Source organism: Notamacropus eugenii, chromosome 1 (assembly GCF_028372415.1).
Source record: "Notamacropus eugenii isolate mMacEug1 chromosome 1, mMacEug1.pri_v2, whole genome shotgun sequence".
In the NCBI taxonomy this organism is placed as follows: domain Eukaryota; kingdom Metazoa; phylum Chordata; class Mammalia; order Diprotodontia; family Macropodidae; genus Notamacropus; species Notamacropus eugenii.
This window is the reverse complement of record NC_092872.1, coordinates 316,256,859-316,275,475: the sequence shown is the minus strand read 5'-3', so window position 1 is coordinate 316,275,475 and position 18,617 is coordinate 316,256,859. Positions and strand designations below refer to the sequence as shown.

Here is an 18,617-nt window from a genome sequence, read left to right as displayed (position 1 = left end):
TGCTCCTCTAGAGCCTTCCCCTGTTCATGGTCACCTGAGCTCTTGGTTCTATAAATATTTGCCTTTTTCCTTGTCTTTCCCTCAACTCCCCACCATGACTGGCTCTTTCCCAGCTAAAGCAGCTACCATAGCCCCATCCTACCCCCACCCTTGGCCCAGTCCACTCACCTCCTTGATGTTGAGGTTGGTGCAGGCACTAGTTTCAAAGAAGTCCATGCCATACTCTTTAGCCAGCTGCAAGGAGAAGAAAACCCCTGAGAGGGGCTTGGCAAGAGAGGAAGGATGGAAAATTGCCCTTGAGGTCCCCAGAAGCTGGTGGAGAAATCAGCCCTTCCTTGGAATTACCCATCTCTTCTGCTTCCTGAGGATATTTCCACTTTGTCCCCTAGACAGCTCCTTAACTCTATCCCCTGACTTTCCAAGTCTCAACTTTCCCATGACTCTTTCTAGCATTATTCCCAGGGGATAAGTTTCTCACTCTTTATTCTACCTTCGTCCCATTCTCTGGCCCAAGGATGGGGATAATGATGAGCAAATAATAGAGAACTGGAGAAGGAAGAGCAGTGGGATTTGGTTGCCTGGTTATTAGGCAGAGCTCCCCCAATCTCTTCCAGACTGGTTGCCCTAGCCAGAGGCAAGTATTTTTTTTAATTGTAAAATCTTCTGCTCTCAGTTCAAGCCCTGAACCAACTGAAAGAAGCTAGAAGTTCAAAGAGATGAAGAGGCAGAGCATTTCCAGGCTAGGGGTACAGACTGTTTACAAAAGCATGAAAGGAATATGTATGAAGAATGTGTATGAAAACAGCAGGTGAGTTTGGCTGCAGCATCACCTGCCTTGGGTAAGGAAGGAAAGGTTCAATTCAATTCATCAAGCATTTATTGAGCATTTTGGTTTGTGTGTGTGTGTCATTTTTCAGTTATGTACGACTTCACGACCCGATCTCAAGTATTCTTAGCAAAGATATCAGAGTGGTTTTTCATTTTCTTTTCCAGCTCATTTTACAGATGAGGAATTGAGGGAAACAGGATTAAGTGACTTGCTCAGGGGCACACAGCTAATAAATGTCTGAGGCTGGATTTGAACTCAGGAAGATGAGTCTTCCTGACTTCAGGTCCGGCCCTCTATGCACTATGGTGCCACTTAGCTGCCATTATTGAATATACAAAGAGAGAATGAAAAACAGTTGTTGTCTGCAAGGAGAATCATACTTACATTGGAAATATCCATCTCTTCTACTTCCTTAGCAGAGGGGATTAATTTGTAATTAGATTGGAAAAATAGGCTGAAGTTAGATCATGAAAGACTTTAAACATCAAGTAGAGGCATTTATATTTTATTTTAGAGGCATTGAAGAGTCAATGGAAGTTCTTGAACAATGAAGTGAGATGGCCAGACCATTGGTTCTTTCAGAGCACCAGTGTGGTAGCTGTATGGTAGATGACAGAGAGGGGAAAGATGAGGCAGGAAGGTGGTTAGGAGTTTCCTTACTACAATAGTCCAGGAAAAATTAGTGATGAGGCCCTAGACTACTAGATTGTGGAGTGAGGACAAGTAGGATTGAATTGACAAGATTTCAAATCTTGCTTAACATCCCATGCAGCCATCCACCAGTCACTAGGACCTACCTCAAGCACAGGTGCTTTACCACCCAGTCTGCTCTTTGCCCCACTAGGAAAACTAACCCTCCAGATTCTCACCTTCAGAGGCTATATCCACCCCCATCTGAAAGGCCCCTCCACCTAATTAATACACTAATTTTTAGGTCTATGCCCTAGGGTTGATCTGTCCTGATTGGTGGAATTAGTGAGAATTTATATTACCATACCATGCTTCACATCCCATTCAGCTGACCTGCCCCTACACTCCTTACTCCCTATCAGGGGAAGCCTTCACATGGTGGTCAGAAGAAGTGATACAAGGACTTCCTCAAGGTCTCTCTTAACATTTTGGAATTGGTTGTGTGACATGGGAGCATGGAATGCCCACATCAGAGAAGATGTTGTGCTCTATGAGCAAAGCAGAATTGAAACATCTCAAAGGAAATGCAGAATGTGCAAATTTAGAGAATCCGCCCCAAATGTTCATACAGACTATTTGTGCCCGACCTGTGATAGAGCATTCCAAGGTCATATTGGTCTGATCAGCCACAGTTGGACACACTGAAACCTGATTCTAGCATAGTGGTGTCATTTTGGTCCACTTGGAGAACGAAAGACAACAACCAGCCAGCATTCCCTACACCGCTTTGTACCTCACTCCCACATCTTATTCTACAACTCTGTTCAAATTCCTGTAATTGCCCAGGCCAAAAGTCACTTCCTAGGAAGTTGTGTCCCCTATTAGAACAGAACTTCACCCATTTCCCTAAAGAGAGGCAGACTCAAAGTCCAAATTGATTTCATATTTTGGGGGGACATGGTTAACATGATTGTTTAACTATACATGTTTGTAATAGGTTTTATTCTTGCTTTCTTAGTGGGGACATGAAAAGGAAGAAAGGAAAGAATTCAGAGATGAAAATAAAATTGATTTTTCAAAAAGAATATAAGTTTTTTGAGGGCAGGGATGGTTTAATTTTATTTATGTCCCTAATAACTACTTCAGAATCTGGTACATAGTAGGTATTTAACATATTTTTTGATTATCTGACTTGGCAGCTGAATAAATATTAGGGGAGAGATAGAGTGTGAAGAGTCAAGGGTGATGCCTACATTTCTAACCCAGGTAATAGGGAGAATGATGGTGCTCTAGATAGAAATACAGACGTGGGAATGGGGAGGGGCATCACATGGAGGTGATGGGACTGACAATGAACTAGACACATTGAATTGGACATATGTGGAACATCCAGGTAGAGACATTAAACCAGCAATGGGAAATCTACTACAGCCCAGGAGAGATGGCTCTGAGAGTCTTCTATATAGAGATGATTATGAAATCTAGAGGAGCTAGAGGAGCTGACAAGATCACCAATATGGAGACTATATGAACAGAAAAGAGGAGATCTGAATGACTTTCAAACCTATGTGTTTGGATCTGGAAGATAACTTGTAGAAGAGTTTTAGAAGGAAAGATCTGACAGATAGAAAACGACCCATGGCAGACAGGCTAACACCTGAAAGTCCAAGGAAGAGATAATATCTAGAAGGAGGGGGTGATCTATAATGAAAAATGCTAGACAGAGGTCAAGAAAGATGAGAACTGAAGAAAAGCCGCTGGATTCATTCATTCCTTTATTTTGGGAGAGGCAAGGCTGGCAAAAGTTTACTGATGGATTGTTGGTGTTGATGAGTCGTTTGGGTCTGATTCTTGGTGACCTCATCTGGGATTTTCTTGACAAAGATACGAGAGTGGTTTGCCATTTCTTCTCCAGCTCATTTTCCAGATGGGAAAGTAAGACAAACAGGGTTAAGTGACTTGCCCAGAGTCAGACAGCTAAGGAAGTATCTGAGACCAGATTTGAACTCAGATTAGGTCTTGATTCTAGGGCCAGCACTTTATCCACTGCTCCACCTAGCTGATAGGAATTTTAGTGAATTCCAAATTAGAAGGCAAAGAAAAAGAAGTGTCATTCGGTTCTCTGGGGTATGCTAAAAAGGATGTGTCTGGGTATAGACCTAAGTAAAGACCCATAGATGGCAGGAACAATGTATCTCTAAAGGGGAACCAAACTGAGCCATAGCAGAAAGTGGAGTGGGGAAAAAGTCATTGAATTTAGCAAAAAAAAAAGTTGTTGGCGAATTCTGGCAGAAAAATTTCAGCTGAAAGGGGAACAGAAGGATGAAACCACATGGCGAGGGTTAAGAAATGAGTAATAATTGAGAAAGTAGAGGCAATAAGTATAGAACACAGCATGATCAGGGCCTGGTAAGATCAAGGGAGGCTTTTTTTTTAAGGATGGGGGACATCTGGAGAGATTTGGAGGCAGTAGGGAAAGAGTGAGAGCATAAAGAGAGATTGAAAATTAGGGAAAGAGAAGGGATGACTGAAGGCACAAACTCCTGAAGAATTCAGAAGGGAATCCCCTCAGGGAATTAGATTAAGAGCCCAAGGCTGAGTTTGGGTGTTGCCTAAGGCACTTACTAGTTTGTGGGCAAGTCATTTAACCTCAATGGTCCTCTCTTTCCTCATCCTATATACTTATCTCACAGGGTAGTTGTGAGGACCAAAAGTGAAAATTCTCAGTCAATAAAGAAACATTTGTTAACTGCCTACTATGTGCCAAGCACTGTGCTAATAAGCAAGTGCTGGGGACACAAAAAGAGGCAAAAGGCAGTTTCTGCCCTCAAGGAGCTTATAGTCTAATGAAGAGGACAAACAGAGATATACAAAGCAAGCTCTATACAGGATAAATAGAAAATAACTAACAGAAGGAAGGCTCTGGAATTAAGAGGATTTGGGGAAGGTGTCCTGTAGAAGGTGGGGTTTTTAGTTAGAATTTAGAGGAAGCCAAGAAGGTTAGCAGTTGGAGAGGAGGAAAGAGACATGTAAATTTACATGTCATGTAAATGTGAGATATTCATATTATTTTTGTTGTAACTCTCTCCATCAGGGTCTAATTTATAGTGATGACGACAATAAAATTCATTATGAAGCAGCTGTTCAGAGACAGAGCTCTGTTCTTCCTCAAAAGCTCCTAGATCAGCCCATTTACCCCAGAGGCACCAAGGATTTAGCTGGGGGCAGAGGGGAGCTGAAAACAACAACAGTATTAACGATAATAAAAATAATTATTATTATAGTAGATAACATTTGTTTTAAGGTTGGCAAAGCACTTAACAAATGTTATCTCATTTGATCCTCACAAGAATCCAGGGAGATAGGTACTATTACTATCCCCATTACACAGATGAGGAGACTGAGGCAGGTAGAGATCAAAGGATCTTCGCAGGGCCACACAGCTAGTAAGTGACAGAGGCTGCATTAGAACCTATACCTCCCTGACCCTAGGTCAGGTGCTCTGTCCACTGCGCCACAGCTCTCCCCCCACTTACCTGCTGGCCTTGTTCTTTTCCTACTTGCCTTTTCTGTTCTTCATCAGCCTTATTCCCAATAAGGATTTTCTGGACTCCCTCTGGTGCATACTAGGAACAAAAAAGACAGGACCACTTGCCTCCTGCATCTCTTCCATTTCATTCCCATTGCTGCATAGTACAATTACTGCCAGAGGTCTGCCACAAAACCATCTCCAAGATCAGGAGCCACTCACTGGGGCATCGCAGGCAGCTCCCCTAGTAGTTGAGCCTGGCTCAATTTATAGGGTATCTCCGATGGATTGCCATAGTGGCAGCTTAGGGCAAGTAAAGCCTCAGAACATTGGAGCCAAGAGAGACTTAGATATTATGTAGGTCAGGGGTGAGGCCTTTTGACAGAGTCCAAGTTTTAAAGAACAAATCCTTTTATTAAGGGGATTTGTTCTGTGAAGTTTGGATTCAGTCAAAGGGCAGCAGTTGAAGACCCTTGCACTTGAAGCACTTGAAGCAGACTTGAAGGTTACATGTGGCCTTGAGGCTGCAGGTTCCCCTTCCCCCCAAGGATCTAGGCTAAGCCCCTTCATTTTACAGATACTCGAAGACTTCTAGGACTTTTAGATGAGGAAGGATCCCTATCAATTAGGTGCTTTACCACTTTTATGTTATGGACCTCTTTGGCAGTTCAGTGAAAACTGTGGACCTTTTCTCAGAATAATATTATTAATATATATGATAAATTACATAAGATTAAAAAGGAAACTAAAGGTTAGTGAAAATAAAAAAGGAATTTTTTTCCCCCATCCATGTTCACTGACCCCCTGATCAGTCCATGGACCCAAGGGTAAAAACTCTGTTATGGGTTATATAATCCAAACCCTTCATTTCATAATGAGAAAAATAGAGGTCAGAGAAGTAAGATGACTGCATAAAGTCATCAAGCTAGTTATTAGAGGAACCTCAATGAGAATCCAGGTATCCAGTCTCCCATTTGATTCTAAGTTATCCAGCCCTTGGAGGCCTATGGAAAAAAGTAGGTCATAGATCAGGGTGAGTATTGAGGCAAATCTTGACCCAAACTAAGTCTGTGGAAGAGATATAGGGTGTGATAACTCTGAACTCTTCCTTAGGGTTTTGCTCTGGTCCTCAATCCATGGGAACTACAACTTAGAATTTATTCTTCAGTTCCAGAGCTCTAGGCTCTCCCATCTCATCCTCTGCCTTCCCTTATGAAAGGGAGATGTGGTTTGTCTTACCTCATCCACATCACTGACCCACTTCATGATGTGCTGGTAAGATCGCTCACTGCTGATGTCATAGACTAAAAATATTCCCTGATATAAAAAGAGAGAGAGAATGAGGGATACACAGAGACAAACACACACACACAGAAAAATATCCTGAGAACTAGTGAGCCAAAAGAGGGTACGTCAGTCCAATAACTGCCAGAGCCCAACCTCCCTTCTTCCCAGCAGAGTACGTATACCATCCCTTCTTACTTCCAACCCCAGCTCTTAATGTCCAAGTCATTTTGGCTTATGATAAAATTTCTTTTGTTCTTGGGGAGGTGATTTTCTGTCCTCAGTTAATCCATTTATGCATATTTCTCTTTGTATGTATGCTATATCCCCACAACTCTGTGTTCCATGAGTCCTGTTTTTCACACAACTCTTCACACAATAGGAGACAAAAAATATTTGTTGAACAAGGCTCCAAGGATCCCCCACTTTCTTCAGAGACCATGCATTTTTATCTTTATATTCCATTGCCTGGAACACAGTAGGTCCTAAATCATGACTTGTTGATTGAATGACTTCCTGACACCCTTGATGACCTTTCCCCCCAAGACTTCATTCACACTTCTCCATTTTGCACTTACACACTATTTTACACTGTAGTCATATGTGTATGTATCCATTCCAGGGCTTAGTGCAGTGCCTGGAACATAGTAGGTGCTTAATTAATGTTTACTGACTGACTGACACTCTTTAAGACCATTTATTAAGTCATAGAGGGACTGTATCACTACCACAGTGATCAAATCAAACTGGGAATATATGTATCGTAATCCCCACCCCCAGCCCCCCACCTTCATAAAGGCAGCAAATAAATTGATGAAAGAAAGCATTTATGACAACTCGTTCTGGGTCATTCTGTACTAAATGTTGGAGATAAATGTTAGAAGCTTTGTCTTAGTTAAATTTTGCATTTCCTTCAGCACCTAGGGTCAAAAAAGGAAGGGGTCTCCAATGGAATGGAAAGAGAAACTATATACTCTGAACACTCATAGGCTGCAAGCTCACAGTTCATGACCTCTTGCATCTTTCCCATAAAGTGCAATGGGGATCCCCTTCCTAAAGGAATGTCAGAATGACCTTGACTTAAGGCACTCAGTTTGCATTAATCCCCTGAGGCCACTCATCCCCCTAAGGTCCATTTTCTTATTGCCTTCAGAAAGCAAACAGAACAGGTAAAACTACACCATCTCTTAGAACAGGTATTTATACATTTTGCTAAGTTTGCTGAAAACATGGAAACCCACATACTATTCTCCATAATGCAAACTAAGGGTATTTCTCCCAGCATCCTTTGCACAGAGAGCTGCAGAATCAGGTCTCTCTACCCTCCAACTTCCTGGGCAAGGGACTCACCTGGGCCCGTCTGTAGTACTGCTTCGTGATGGTCTGATATCTTTCCTGCCCTGCAGTATCCCTGAAACAGAAAGCCACGTTCTCCAGAATAAGGACATGGTACAACAAGAATGCCGAGGAAAAGAGGGAGAAGGAAAGGGAAGCGAATCTTATCCTGAAAGAGGTCAAAACTAGAGAGTTGAATGTGTAAACCAATAGAGTTTAATGCCTCAGGACCTGGGAGGAAATAGGGACCTGATTATGAAGAGAAAAGCCAGATCTGGCTATGAGCGTGCATGGGAGAAATACACTAGACAGGTCTCCTTGCCCTCTGGGCAACCATGCATCTGAGTCAGAAAATTAAACTGGGAATTTCTGGGAAAGTCAGAACATATGAATGGATGATGGGGTAGGGGACTGCTTTAATCCCTAAACTGCCACCCTCAATTCTCCAGGAATCTCCCTGAAAGTCCCTCCTACATCGCTCCAAGGTCGAGATGCAATTCCTACACACTCCTTAAAGCAATATTACGCAGTTTTGGATCAGAGAGTCACAGCGACTTCTTGTGGTCATATATGGAAACTGCACCATGGTTCTCTGGGAGGTCCATGAACTTGCCTTCATCACACAATGGTTTCCCTATCTTTTCCTCTTCCTCTTCCCACATCCTTGGAATATGAGACACAGTACACAAGAAAATTTCATTTCGATTCTCTCTAATCTACGACCCTTCTGTTTCCCTCTCCAAGATATGTTTCAAGACTCACAGGTGAACCTAGGACGTATATTTTATATAGGACTAGTTTCAGCGTTGCTGCTTTAGTCACTCAGTTGTACCCACCTCTATGTACCCCATGAACAACTGGCTATAGGATTTTCTTAGCAAAGATACAAGAGTGGTTTGCTACTTCCTTCTCCAGTGTGTCCCCATTTTAAAGATGAGGTACTGAGACAAGTAGGGGTTAAGTAACCTGCCCAGAGTCACACATCTAGAAAGTGTCTGAGTCTGGATTTGAACTCAGGGTTTCCTGACTCCATTCCCAGTAACAATTTAATGGCAGCCTAACATTAAGGTTGGGTTGCAACTCTATCCCTCTGTTCCCCAGGAAGCAATCCCACATGCCTGTTCTTTCCTGTCCTCCTCCCATCTAACTCACCAAATCTGGATCCGAACTTTGATGCCATCTACCTCTATAGTCTTCATCTTAAAGTCAACACCTGAGGGGAGAGAAGAGAAAAGGAACAGGTTAGGACATACTCCCATCAGAATTGAGAAAGTTCCAGAAAAAACTGGAAATTTATAAAGGGATAAGGAACATGACTGGAGACTCCCTCCTCTCAATCTGGCCACAAAACAGGGTCATGTGAAGCAGAGAGTTGCTGCGGAGGCAGGAAGAGGCAGAAGTAACATAAGGGAGTTTTTCATAGTTGCCTCAATTAACAGCTTTAAAACATCCAAAATCTGTCTTACTGTACTTGTGCGAAGTCTATTTATATATTCTGGAAAAACTTCTTATGTTTACCCCAGGCTAGAGTTTTAATCCCTAGAAACAGCAACCAAATCAACAGTATATGCCTCATTTTTTTCCTTCTACCACATAAATCTTGAGGGGTTACCACACTCTCCCCAATACTATCAGCTGATCAGAGGGTTGTTTACAGACCTTGGAGTGGGAAAGGAAAGCCTTTATCTTAACTCTTATCTTGGACCATTGTACTTACATGTGAAAACTAGGGTTGAGTGGAAAGGCTACCCATTTAGATAAGCGGAGGAAAAAAATCAATAACCTATCAGGGTCTTTTAGAATTATATATGTACATATGCCTAAGATGCATGACACGGACAAGTCCAATCTACTCTTAAAAACAGTCCAAAACAGAAATATTTGCCCACATGTGGGGAGATTTGCAACAAAGAGAGACTGGAGAATGTAATATGTCATCAGCAGCAGAGCTGGGGAGTAAATTTGCGAAGAGGCAAAGCAATGCTTCCAGCTTCTTCAAAGGTAAGTGACACTCTACTACATGATAGTCTGTAGGAAGACTGACCACAACACCCATCTTGGCTTATTTCACAGATCATTTGGGTAATATTGCATGAGTTTTCATCAGCTAGAGGAGCAGGCTTAGTATGGATTGTGTCCTTACTTAGCTTCATACCTAGAAAAGTGGATAACCAAATAGGCACACCAATATGTTAAGGTATGTAAGCCAGGCAGCACCTCTGGATTTCCTAGAAGACCTAATTATTTATAGAAACAGTTCATGGTAAGAGAGTGGACATGGTATCCAGTATCTGGGCACAGCAGCTGGTAGAGTATCTGGTGCATATAAGGAAGTTAATAAATGCTTGTTGCCTTGTTGTTGACTTGACTCCCTACCCTACCCTACCCTTGTCTCTTACCATTTAAAGCTTGGGCAACTATTCCCCTTTGTTTTTACTCTCACACCCAGTTAGGTACTCTTCTTCCTCCCCTCTCCCCAAAACCCCTTTCCCCAATATATCCACCTAGGCTATCTTCTTTAGGACTTCAACCTTTCATGTGTGAGACACATCATTTTTTTTGACCTCTAAATTGGACCCTGTCCTATGTTAATGATCCTTGCCTCTCTCATTATCCCAAAAGTGCCAGACTCCAACACTGGCACTGTGAAAAGAAAAAAATTAATATTGCCTCTGATTTCTACTGTATTGGTTTTACAATGTAATTGACTTCATGCTATATCTATTTTTATAACTGAGTTAGTATGCGCCTGAACTCACCTTGCTCAGAAATGCAATTTTCCCTCTGAGTTAGTTTAAAGGTATGGTTGAAAGGGAATGCTATCACTCATGCAGTTAACCCCTGGGACATATGCTTGTTGTCTGTAAGCCCCAAATGGCTTAACCTTGTGCCATTCCCCACCAAAAGGCAAGTCTTCTGTCCTTACCTGTCTTTTTGTAATTAGGGGAGGTCTGATCTTCCCCAAGGGGACAACAAATCTGGTGGTTCTAATTTCCTAGCCAAGATTACAAGATGCAGACAAGTCCCATAAAACAATTAATATTCCTTAATTGTCAGAGAGAGGTTTGAATAGCCACACCTGAATGCCAACCCACTTTTAGTAGTATAACCTATTATAAGGTTAAAAAACTACCCAAACCCTCCCTTTTCCTATATATAAATAAAGAGGGTTCCCCCGCTTCTCACTGGGGCCATTGGCCTGAGGTAGCCAGTCTGACCCACTTTCTTAACAGTCTGATCCACTTTCCTACATACATCACTGTTAATAAACAGATTTTGCTCCATGTGCCTCAGTCTACCTTTATTGCATTTACTTGCCACTGCTGAGAGGGACTGTTCAAACTTCCACATTCCCAAATCAAAGCCTCCTTTCACCCACCTTGGTGGTTTATTCCCTCTTCTGTAGACTTTCCCAAGGACCAACGATCACAGGCTAATGTGATTTAACAATGGATGAGACCTTGGAAATGAAATATGGAAGGCTAGTCTTTTCTACTCTCTCTACTACTGGACTCTCCCTCTGAGAACACATATTTTTTGAACAGAGGGTCTTTAGCTTCTAGGCTTCACTCCCTAGCCAGCTGTTGAAGAGGCAGTGTGGTGCAAAAGAAACAAGTCTGTATATGGGGTCAGAGGAGCTATCAAATCCAGGCTTTGCCACTTATTGTCACTGCAACTTTGGGAAGCCACCAACCCTTTAGGGGGCTGTTTCCTCATCAGTAAAATGAGGGGGCTGGAGTAGAGAACACCTAAAGCCCCTTCCAGCTCTAAATGTATGATCCTTACATCATTCTCGCTTTCTCTTTTGTGAATTTGCTGACATAAAAAGATTCTTCCATCTATTTCACATCCTGTCCCCAGCATTTGCATAGCTGTAATAGTCTGACCTATGACAGTGGCATTTAGGTAATTACACTTTCTATTTGTACACCACCATTACCAGCCCCTCCCTGCTAAACCCTTCTTCAGGTATTGTCCCTCATTGTCTAACTTTTAGTGCTCCCTTGGAGGAAGGCTAAAGGATGGATACTGCTAATTCTTTTCTACTTTCATGTGAGGGAAATTTATTTTTAGTGGGTAAGTTGTACCCCAGAGAGGTGGCATGATATAATGAATAGGGAATTGTCCTTAGAGTCAAGAAAATATGGGTTCAAGTCCTCTCTCTGATGAATACTATGTGACATGGGTCTTAGCCTCTCTCTTTTAAAAAAATTTTTATTCTGAATTTAACAAACATCAAAAAGCATGGACATTTACCTATTACACGTAGAACAGAAAAAAGATGTTATTACATGAAACTGAAGGTTTCTATTACATATAGAAGAGAGCTTAGGCAAAACAATGAATAGAGAGCACTGGACTTGGAGTCAGAAAGACTTGAGTTCAAATCTGGTCACGCCTTGTAGCTATATATAACCCTGGACAAAATCACTTACCCCCACCTGCCTCAGTTTCCTTATCTGTAAAATGGAGATAATAACAGCACCTAACAACCAAGTTTGTTGTAAAAATAAAATGAGATAATTTGGAAAGCTCTATGTAAATGCTATCTATTATTATTATTATCATTACAGCAGTTTACTTTTTTTTTTCAAGTATAGAAGATCAACCTATCGCTTTCAAAGTTGTCCTGCTTCTTTGGTCTTCTTTCCTTGTTTTTTAATACTTTTTTTTTGAGGTAATAAGGTCACACAGCTAGTCAGTATATGAGGCCAACTGGAACTCAGGTCCTCTTGACTCCAGGTCCAGTGCTTTATTCACTGCACCAGCTGTCCTCTGGTCTTCTTTCCCTTCTTTTCTCTCCAATTATTTTATTTTATTTTAATTAACCTGTTTATTTTTAGTTTTCAACATTCAGTTCCTCAAGCTTTTGAGTTCTAATTTTCTCTGCCTTCCTTTCTACCCCCTTCTTCAAGATGGCATGCAATCTGATATGGACTCTACATATACATTCATATTAAACATATTTTCACATTAGTAATGTTGTAAAGAAGAATTAGAACCAATGGGATGAACCATGAGAAAGAAATAAAACAAAACAAAAAAGAGAGCAAAAAAAACCCCAGACGTTTCAATCCATATTCAGACTCCATAGTTCTTTTTCTCTCCATTAAAAAAAAAAAAAGATGCCTCAATGACTCTCTTGTCAGTCTTGGGTTTGCTAGTTTTCTTTTGTTTTCTTTTTCTGTTACCCCGTCCTTTTTCTTCCTTTATCTTCCAACACTCCCCCTTCTCACACTGGGTTAAGATTATTTCCATTTATTGTACATATAAGGAACAGTGACAAGAAGCAATTTTCCCAAGGTCAAATACTGAGACTATAATGTTTAAACAGAAAATAAGTACCTAGTCACAACATAGAACCCCCACCCTGAAACACCAGGGGTCCCCAACTAACAAGGGAGTCTTCTTCTGCCTCTACAATATCAACCAGTTCTTTCAATGAATTCCTCACTTGAACCCCAAATGAGAAGGTTTGTTCACTAATCTATCACTGGTATGTTTTACAAGCTTTCCAAAAAGCTAGACAGATTGAATCCATTTTCTCTCCATCCAGACCAATAATTATTTAATTAGAAAGAAAACCGAACAACCTGAATCAAATCAAGTTGGTCAGACATGATTCATTTTTCGCCAGCCAAAGCTGACTCATAGTTATTGAGCTGTACTTTTCCAAGTGGGCAATGCCAGAGGGATATTGGATGTGGGCCAGGCTGAAACGTTCAGGCTTGATCTCTCTCCCCAGGACAAAGAGTTACTATGGTAAATTCACATACCTGAGCACTGTACATTATGCTAAGCCCACAGTAGCTATTCAAAAATTACCATCACTCAGCAAGCATTTATTAAGTATCTACTATGTGTCAGGCACTGCGCTAGCCCCTAGGGACAGATATAAGAAATGAAACAATCCCAGTGTTCAAGGAGCTTATATTCTAATGGAAGAGACATCAAGGTTATAATTGTTGTTTAGTCATTTCAAGTCATATCTGACTCTTCAAGACCCCATTTGGGGTTTTCTTGGGGAAGATATTGGAGTGATTTGCCAATTCTTTTTCCAGCTTATTTTCAGATGAGGAAACTAAGGCACATAGGGGTCAAATGACTTGTCCACAGTCACACAGCTAATAAGTGCCAGAGACCAGATTTGAACTCATGAAAATAAGTCTTCCTGACTCCAGACCCAGCACTCACTGTATCCACTGCACCATCTAATTGTCCAGGATATATGGATATTGATATCGATGTAGATATAGATATCAATGTAGATATAGATGTAGATATATGTGTATAGATGTATATACACAGAACAATCACAAAATAGTTGATTAATTAATAACAATGTATCCATAATGTATTAATGACTTTCATGATTTAAAAAAATTTAATCTTCACAAAAATTTTAAAAATTTAATCTTTCACCATGTGAAACAATGGTGTAGACAAGAATTACCAACAACAATACATACTGGAAGACTGAAACACAAAGATTGAATGCTTTGTGCATCACAAGGCCATGTGAAATTGGGCTGTCTCTTGTGGCCTTACAGGCCAAGGTGGTATTAACTCCTTCTTATTTCCATGTAGATATTTGATCCCTGGGGAGTCATTTGATGAAGGTACAGATCTCAGATGAGAAAGATACTTTCGGTTCTGAATAAAGACGTTCTCTTATCCTCCCTGCCAACCCTGCTCAAATTAAAACTTGTACCAGCCATGCTTCACCCAACCTATCTTAGGAGGAAGGAAGAGAGTGAGGTGAGTGGCTCTTAGGGAAAAGAGTGGACTCATTTGCACTGGTCAGCAACTCAGAAAAGGCTCAGGCCTCCTAACTGTTCCACTGACTCCCTGTGGGACCTTGGGCCAGGATCATACCTAGCTATTCTCCAGTCCATGGCGATAGCCCTTCCCCATCATCCCCCTTAATCCTGGAACTCCCCAGCCCAGATAATACTTACTCTGTCACCTGCTTATATTTGTCTTAACAGCTCTTAATGCAATATGTCATTTAAAAACAAATGAAAGTGTCCAAAAGACAACTGAAGAGATTAGGTTAATTCTTCATATTCCAGCTGATGTTCCATTCATCAATGTAATGGAAAGAGCAGTGGATTTGAGTGAGGAGACCTTGGTTCAAATCCTGACTCTAATACTGTGTGAAGGTAGACAAGTCATTTCATTTTTCTGGACCTCAATCTCATCTTCTGTAAAATAGGAATAATAAACCTTACTTTATGAGGCTATTTTAAGGAATTTATCTTAAAGCACCATATAAATACGAATTATGTTATTGATCACAACAGCAAAACAATCCAAGGGTTCTAAGATGGCATCCTTTTTCTTTCCTTCCTACTTGATTGATTCCTTGCCCCTTCTCTGATCAATCCTCATTCTAGAACCTCTGTTTTAAAGAAATTGTCCAGGCCAAGTATGTCTTCATCACTCTTAGGGTTTCACTCCTGATGCTCTGAACCCTGGATCCCTTCCTCAACCCAGCACCATTCCTTTCTATGTGTGATCTTCCCCCATTAGGAGTAAGCTCTTGGAGAGCAGGGACTGTTGTTTTTCTGCTTGTCTTTGTATTTCCAACACTTAGCACAGTGGCTGTCATGTATCATACATCATACAAGGTTGTTGGCTTGACTTGATTCCCTTTACCGGGCTTCCATAAAACTGGAGTCTTCACTATTCCCCAAGACACCTTTCACTTCCCCAACTCTGTTTTTGCTCATGTAATTCCCTCCTCCTGGACTATACTGCTTCAAATATCTATCAAAATCCTCCCCATTTTTCAAGAGCCAGCTCAAGTATCACCTCTTCAATGAACTATTCCCTCATTACTCCATCTTCAAGTGATCCCTCCATTCCCCATTGTACTTACTCCATGTATCTCTACTATAGTAATTATTGCAAATTACCTTGTTATTTTTGTATTTGTGTGCATGTCTTACCTTCCCAATTAGACTGTAAAGACTATGTCTTATTTGTCCTTGTATGCCCGGCAGCACCTAACACAGTGTCTTGTACATAAATGGAGGCCAACAGATATTTGTCAAACGCATGTATGCATGCATGAATAAATTCCTTCAACCCTTCATTTCCAGTACTGCCTGTTTCAGACTTGAAGAAATAGATTTCCTTTTTCACTGGGAATGGAGCACCTGGAGGCTAATGAAAGGTAAGAGTGTAGCAGGACATAATGGCCTAGTGGTTCCAAGAAACACAGCATTATGGCCCAAGGGGAATGCTATTTATATTTAGCAGCCAACCTGTGTGTTTCAGGTGGGGGAAGAAAAGGGAAGACAAAGAGGCTAAAAGTAAACAAAAATCATTTTGCATGTAATCTACTTGTCATCTCCACCTTTTCCACATTTCTACTTATTCTTTCCCAAAAGAAATCATCTTTCAAACTCTTATCTTAGCTCAGAGTCTTAGCCCTTTCTGAGAAACAGACATTCTCATCTTTCTATCATTATCCTCTCAAATCTCAAATTCTTATCCCATTCAGATGAATGGTTTGCACCTGGAGACTAAGTACATTCATTTGAAGAAAAAGCAGACATGAAAACTCTGGGAAGCAGACATGAAAACATGAATCCTTGAGCTTAAAAGTCACCTGTCCTGTCCCTTGTCTCCAGGCAAGAAGGATAATGATACCTTATATTCATGGAGCACCTTCAATTCAGGAAGCTTTCAGACATTATTACATTGGTCCTTATAACAGCCCTGTGAAATAGGTCAGAGATCATATTATTATCTGGAATCACAGAGTAGCTCACCCCAGTTACATGGTCAGTAGGGAAACCAAAACTGGTCAACAGGTCTCAACTCCCCTCCCAGTGTCCTCCCACTTCTCAGAAAATGGTTTTCTAAGATCAAAACATTTTAGATCTAGAAAGATACTTAGAACACATCTAGTACAATTCCTTAACTTTACAAATGAGGAAACTGAGGTTGAACAGGATTAATGTTTTAGCCTAGATCACATAGCTATTTAGTGGCACAGTTCCAACAGATGGCTTTGTTCCCAGGGACAGAGAAAAACCCAAGGGAGGAAAGGTAAACTAACTGAAATAGTAATATTTTCTCTGTGGCCCCAGGAAATCTTTTTCAGAGGCCCAGTAGGAGGGAGACAAAGCTCCAACTCAAATCATTTCTCGTTAAATACTGCAACCTACATTTTTGTTTTGTTTTGTGACCACATTTTCTTAAAAATCAAGACACCTGGTCTGACTGAGGATGTTGCTTTTGCAAAGCTTCATTAAAAGAATAATTTATTTTCCAGAAATTGGGACAGGCATATTTGGGATATGATAGTGACAACATTAATAAGCACAATTGGTTGGCACTCGTGGGACTTAAGGTACGATCCTAAGACAGTGACATTTGTTATTTAAACTGTGTTCATGTTTATATGTCTTATTTCCTAGTTTTGATGCAAAGATAGAAATCATGTTTAGTACTTCTTCTGAAAGCCCCTCTATGCCCAGTACTACAACACATAGTAGGCACTCAGCAGATTCATCTATTCATGAATGAATAACTGAATTCCCCACACATACACACATAAAAAAAGGTTGTGAAGGCTTATATAATATGGTCAAGGGCAAGGTAGTGATCTTCTGCCCTTCTCACCCTTTCTTTACTTTTTCCTTATATTCATCATTATCTTCTAAGATCTCTGAAGACTTAAAAAAGATAACTTCTTTAGTTACCAGACAAGCACTAGAAGTTGCTATATCTTAGCTTCCAGTGCTTGTCTGCTAATTCTCTCTCTGTATAAACATATATATATATTTATATACACACATACACATATACATATATACACACACACGTATATACACACATATACACATACACACACACACATATCTGCATGAGTGGTACTGCCTCCAGTTTGAAAATTTAGCCTATCTCAGCAGGCCACTACCTTGGGCAGCAGCTGTACCTTCTGTGACCCTGGCAGAATGCCTCCCTCCCATTATCACTGCTACTCCCTTACCCACACAACCTCCTCTCCTCCTCAGAGTCACGTTCCTCCATTATTAACTGCCAGATGCTATCAGTGTCACAGCAGGGAAAGTCAGAGTGGTGCCAGCTGCTACCCACCAGAGCAGAGAAATCCCAAGGAGCTCCAGGGCTGGAGCTGAGGCATGGCTAGATGCAGACAGGGGATGAGGCTGCTCATTGCTCCATTCTCAAGAATTTGATATTTTACCTATTGGACAAAAATGAGAAGAGTGCTCTGGACCTTCTCTCCAGAGGCCAAAAGAGAACACAAAGTAAAGGAAGAACTGGGAGGACTTAAGTCAAAAGAGAAAAATGCATTTCTTGGTACCCTTCATCCCAGCACTTGTTATTCATTTGTGTCTCTTTGTGACCCTATGGACTGTATACTATCCATGAGGTTTTCTTGGAAAGAATACTGGAGTGGTTTGCTATTTCCTTCTCCAGTGGATTAAGGCAAACAGAGGTTAAGTGATTTTCCCAGGGTCACACAGCTAGTAAGTGTCTGAGGCTGGATTTGAATTCAGTCTTCTTAACACCAGACCCAGCACTCTATCCACTGAGCCAATTAGCAGCCTCCTAGGCAGAGGTAAAGTGACTTGCTCAAGGTCACACAGCTAGTAAGCATCCAAGGACTGATCTAAAATTAGATCTTCCTGACTCCAGGACCAGTACCCTATCCATTAAGTCATCTTAGCTGTCACTTCTCATCATCGTCTACCTCAAAAGAAGACAATATGACTACTATGACTAAAGAGCTTAAGATCAGAGGACAGAGATCATGGTCAAGGAAGAAACAGTGATACTGGAAGGCATCGTGCTGGGATCACAGAAGATACAGACACTCTAGACAGTGGATAGGATGGTAGGCCTGAAGTCAGGAATCCAGATCCAGTCTGTCATATTGTAGGGACCCTCACATTTGAACTCAGGTCATTCAAATCCAACTTCAGACACTTACTGTGTGATCCTGTGCAAGATACTTAACCTCTGTTTGCC

General features: G+C 41.1%; 1 protein-coding gene across 7 annotated transcripts in view; it reads right to left on the bottom strand.

The window, feature by feature from the left end:
* RAB15 (RAB15, member RAS oncogene family) overlaps nucleotides 1-18,617 on the bottom strand; it is a 64,626-nt gene that overhangs the window by 13,994 nt on the left and 32,015 nt on the right. For all 7 annotated transcript variants that reach the window (XM_072629594.1, XM_072629591.1, XM_072629593.1 and 4 more), the window contains exons 2-6: nucleotides 8,760-8,820; nucleotides 7,623-7,683; nucleotides 6,228-6,305; nucleotides 4,996-5,085; nucleotides 169-234 (exon numbers count right to left, since the gene is read on the bottom strand). In XM_072629594.1, the coding sequence (XP_072485695.1) occupies nucleotides 169-234; nucleotides 4,996-5,085; nucleotides 6,228-6,305; nucleotides 7,623-7,683; nucleotides 8,760-8,820 (356 nt within the window). The remainder of the gene's footprint in view (nucleotides 1-168; nucleotides 235-4,995; nucleotides 5,086-6,227; nucleotides 6,306-7,622; nucleotides 7,684-8,759; nucleotides 8,821-18,617) is intronic.